The sequence below is a fragment of the Crocodylus porosus genome, unplaced genomic scaffold (assembly GCF_001723895.1).
Source record: "Crocodylus porosus isolate Cpor-Errol unplaced genomic scaffold, CroPor_comp1, whole genome shotgun sequence".
Taxonomy (NCBI): Eukaryota; Metazoa; Chordata; order Crocodylia; family Crocodylidae; genus Crocodylus; species Crocodylus porosus.
The window spans coordinates 16,403,705-16,406,237 of NW_017728931.1; the positions used below are offsets into that span (position 1 = coordinate 16,403,705).

Genomic DNA, 2,533 nt, shown 5'->3' on the forward strand with positions numbered 1-2,533 from the left:
CTGCAAGACCGTTTCAGGCTGGACATAAGGAAGAATTTCTTTACTGTCCAACCCCCGAGGTCTGGAACAGCCTGCCATTGGAGGTGGTTCAAGCACCTACTTTGAACACCTTCAAGAGCCAGTTGGATGCTTATCTTGCTGGGATCCTATGACCCCAGCTGACTTCCTGCCCTTTGGGTGGGGGGGGGCTGGACTCAATCATCCGAGGTCCCTTCCAGTCCCAATGTCTATGAAATCTATGAAAATAAACCTGTTGTTAGCACAGGAGATGGTACGATATGGACTCATACCAAAGGGATCAGAGGAAATATTATTAAGGACTTTGTTAGTATGCGTTAAAGCTAGTTTATGGAAAGTAGGAAACTTTTGGGTTTTTAAGAAGTTGGCTTTCACTGAAAGAGTGCCTGAAGCTGGGGCTGTATAAACTGAAAATCGGTTGGGTCAAGGAAGAGAAGTGGAGAAAAAAAGACAGGACACACTTGTTTCACTGAACCAACAGAGAAGACTGATGGGAGGGGTGGAGAGTTTCAGGTGGTTACTTAAGTAATACTTTTTCATGGGGTTCTGTATGAAGAAAAATAGTTTTGTAAAGGGTTTTCTGTGGGAAGTTGATGTATGTATATATGTAGTTGTATGTTTTTTGGATATGGATTTGGTTTTGTGATATGAAGTCTTGGTAAAACAAGGATACTCATTATGTGAAGTTTGGTAAGTGTAGAGTGATAAGTATATTTTTAATACTTTTTGTAAAAAAAAAGTTCCCATCAGCATATTTACTCAACATAGGCCATGTACTTTACAATTATGCTCAGCACTGGCTACATTTAATCACCTTCATAGCTGGTTTCCATTACTGAGCACTATATGATGCTTTTAGCAGAAGTTCAAAGATAGACCATGTATTTAATGCAGATTCTTTGTATGCAAATGTAAGATAAGTGGCTTCCCCCCCATACTGATTAGGGTGAAAATATCTTGTCTTGTAGTTGAGCAAATACAGCATCACAGAAGCCAGAACACAATTACTATAAGCAGTACTCACCTTGCCAGTCTCTGGTAAGTTTTAGATTTACAGTTCATCACAGCATGGATCAACAACTGGTTGAAGATATCTCTCTGGAAAGAAAAATGCACTATAATATCTAGTAACAAAAGTTGCAGGTAGCAGTTTCTTTTCTTGATGGCCAAACCCAAAACACACTAACCACCCAACATGCAGCACTTAAACAGTTTCTACTTTTCTATGAAATTAAAAATTACAGCATAGAAATGGAGAGCTATAAAAGGAATCTTACTGTTAACACAACATAGTACCCACCTGAGGCACCTGGTGAGGGGGCTGCGGGTGCTCGACCACCTGGGCGATAGCGATCATCGCCTGCTGGAATTCACCATCCAGCGCAAAGTGGCAAAGGCCTGCAGCAAGGCAGCAGCCCTAGCTTTCAGGAGGGTGGACTACAATGAGCTAAGGAGAATAGTCGAGGAAGCACAGAGGTCCCACAGGGGAGGGGAGTCAGGTATCCAAGAGGAGTGGTCGCTCCTTAAGATGATCCTCCAAGCCCAAAGGGAGGTAATCTCAACACGGATCGAAGGGAGCAGGAGGGCACAAAAGCCCCCATGGCTCACCAAAAGCATCCGGGAATGTCTCCTAGCCAAAAGGCAGGCGCACACCCAATGGAAGGGAGGGGCCATCACCAGGGAGGATTATACTGCGGTTGCTCGGGACTGCAGGAGGGCAGTCAGGAAGGCCAAGGCGGAGATGGAACTGGGACTAGCTACCCAGATCAAGGACAACAAGAAGTCCTTTTTTAAATACACAGTGGGCAAAAAGAAGGTTCCAGGTAATGTGGGGCTCCTGCACGCTAGGAAATTTGGTCATCACAGCAGATGACAAAGCTAACTTATTTAGCGATTTCTTTGCCTCCATTTTCCTAAGCAGGGACCAGATCAGCCCCACTACTGGGCCCCCCTCAGGCCCCAAGGGAGGCGCGCCTAGGCCAAGTGTCAGGGAAGATCTAGTCAGGGAACTTCTGGAAGGACTGGATGTATTCTAATCAGCTCGTCCGGACAATCTCCACCCCGTAGTGCTGAGGGAATTAGCTGAGGTCATTGTGAGACCCCGGTACGGCTTCATGAGCACTCGTGGTGCTCTGGTGTGGTGCCAGAGGACTGGAAGAAGGCCAGCGTGGTTCCCATCTTCAAAAAAGGGAGGAAGGAGGACCCGGGAAACTATAGGCCAGTTAGTCTTACCCTGATCCTGGGTAAGCTTTTTGAGAGAATAATTTTGGCACATGTCCACGAGGAGCCAGCAGGGGAGGTTATGCTTAGGAGGCAACCAACACGGGTTCATTAGAGGCAGGTCCTGTCAGACCAACCTGGTGGCCTTCTACAACCAGGTCACCAAATCCTTAGACACAGGGGTAGCAGTGGACATAGTCTTTCTGGACAGTCAAATGGGTCGCCAACTGGCTGGAGGGCCGCACCCAGAGAGTGATGGTGGACGGGTCATTTTCGACCTGGAGGGATGTGGGCA

The 2,533-nt window shown here is 46.7% G+C and overlaps 1 protein-coding gene across 3 annotated transcripts in view; it reads right to left on the reverse strand.

The window, feature by feature from the left end:
• LOC109316319 (tetratricopeptide repeat protein 38-like) overlaps positions 1-2,533 on the reverse strand; it is a 47,249-nt gene that overhangs the window by 4,610 nt on the left and 40,106 nt on the right. For all 3 annotated transcript variants that reach the window (XM_019544278.1, XM_019544277.1, XM_019544279.1), the window contains one exon: positions 1,043-1,116. In XM_019544278.1, the coding sequence (XP_019399823.1) occupies positions 1,043-1,116 (74 nt within the window). The remainder of the gene's footprint in view (positions 1-1,042; positions 1,117-2,533) is intronic.